The sequence below is a fragment of the Myotis davidii genome, unplaced genomic scaffold (assembly GCF_000327345.1).
Source record: "Myotis davidii unplaced genomic scaffold, ASM32734v1 scaffold458, whole genome shotgun sequence".
NCBI classification, from domain to species: domain Eukaryota; kingdom Metazoa; phylum Chordata; class Mammalia; order Chiroptera; family Vespertilionidae; genus Myotis; species Myotis davidii.
In genome coordinates, this window is record NW_006289819.1 from 2,633,944 (window position 1) to 2,635,826 (window position 1,883).

Genomic DNA, 1,883 nt, shown 5'->3' on the forward strand with positions numbered 1-1,883 from the left:
CAGTGGCCTGGTGCTGCTGGTCACCGGCCTGGCCCTGGCCGGGCTGGCCGCCGGCCGCCGCCCTGCCCGGCCACTGGCCGTCATGCTGTCCGTGGGCATCGCCCTGGCTGCCTCCGGCTCACTCTTGCTACTGGGCTTGCTGCTGTATCAGGTGGGCGTGAGTGGACACTGCCCTCCCCTGCGCGCTGCCCGCTCCATGCACAGTGACCACAGTGGCAGCGGCAGCATCTTCAGCATCTCAGGACGGCTCTCTGCTGGCCAGCGTCATGAGACCACATCCAGCATCGCCAGCCTCATCTGACCAAGCCGGAGCCCTTGCCACAGCTGCCTCAGCCTCATGGACCTGTGCTGGCGTGTGAGTGTGTGTGTTTGTGTGACTGTGTGTGTGCACCTCCCCAGGACTGTCCGGCCCTACGGGAAGGTGAGTGTGTGTCTTCTTGGAACTGGGTGTTGTGTCCATGGAACCGTCAGAGGCTGCCTGTCTGCACTGGGGTCTCCAGGCAGAGAAGTATCTGGGGCCCCTGGAGATTCTGGGCTCGCTCCTATTCCCAACACCCCTCCAAGCCAATCCTGCCTTCTCGCACTCCTCAGGGACTTCCCCAGGAGTGACTGCTGCCCACCCCGGAGACCGCACCAGCAAGTCTTCATTGAGGAGAATCACTGCTGGCGGAGTGGGCTCCGGGGCGTGACAGGCCTGCGTTGGAATCCTCCTCGACCACTTCCCAGCTGGGCAACTTGGGCAAGTGACTTGGCGTCTCTGAGCCTCAGTTTTTGAGAGTCATGGTTGTGGTCATGAATTCTGAGGATCGAGTATGGAAGGACGGGGTACATTACAGATGTGCATTAAAAGTGGTGGCTGCTGTTATTGTCACTGTCTTTACAACCCAGCTCACCTAGAGACCTTCCTTCCCTGCTCTCACACCCACCCCATCTGAAGTGAACACTCGTGCCTGTTCCGTGCCCAGAGCGCCTGCAGGTGTCCTCAGTCAGGCCTGTGGTTCCTCCTCTCAGCTGCCGTGAAGCCGAGGGGAGAGCGGCTGAGGGGTGCTCAGCTTCGGGAAGATGGTGGGTTTCTGGCCCCAGAGAGGGCAGGGGGTCCTTGCCATTAGCTCACGTGCTCGTTCGCGACGAAGCCTCGGGTATTGGGGTTTTGTCAGCTGGTGACTCAGGAGGCTGCTGCTCCCTGCCCGCCTCTGCAACCGGAACATCCCGGTCCTGGTCCATGTCCTCGCTGCACGGGCTGGCCTGACTCCGGGTTCCGGGGCACAGGAGGGCTGTGTGAACCCCTCTTGGGTGCTAAGAGTCACTTCCTGCTTGAGGTCCACCCTGGAAGGGATCTCCCGTCTCTGGTGCGGGAGTCATGGCTGTGGTCATCAATCTCCACTCCCTGGGTGCCCAGGGCAAAGTTTCACCAGAAGAGCGTTTCATCACCTCCTTGCTTCACAAGGTGCAGGTTACAGGCAGCACCTCAGCCAGCAGAGAGGTCGGGACCAGATGTGTTCAATGTAGACCTATAAGGGCTCCCACAAGAGAACATTGCTTCCAGCTGCCGAGATCAAGGCAGTCTCCTGGAGACAACACCGAGCTGCTGGATGAGGGCAAGGATGTTGCCAAGCCAGGGAGAGAGCCGCGGGAGCAGAAGGAATAGGCAGTGATGGCGAACCTATGACACACGTGTCAGAGGTGACACGCGAACTCATTTTTTTGGTTGATTTTTCTTTGTTAAATGGCATTTAAATATATAAATTAAATATAAGTCTTTGTTTTACTATGGTTGCAAATATCAAAAAATTTCTATATGTGACACGGCACCAGAGTTAAGTTAGGGTTTTTCAAAATGCTGACACGCCAAGCTCAAAAGGTTCGCCATCACTGGAATAGGG

General features: G+C 57.7%; 1 protein-coding gene across 1 annotated transcript in view; it reads left to right on the forward strand.

The window, feature by feature from the left end:
- TMEM125 (transmembrane protein 125) overlaps positions 1-865 on the forward strand; it is a 1,774-nt gene extending 909 nt beyond the window's left edge. Inside the window, exon 3 of the mRNA XM_015563204.1 lies at positions 4-865. Coding sequence (XP_015418690.1) covers positions 4-301 — 298 coding nt within the window. The 3' untranslated portion in view covers positions 302-865. The remainder of the gene's footprint in view (positions 1-3) is intronic.
- The last annotated feature ends 1,018 nt before the right edge of the window (positions 866-1,883 follow it).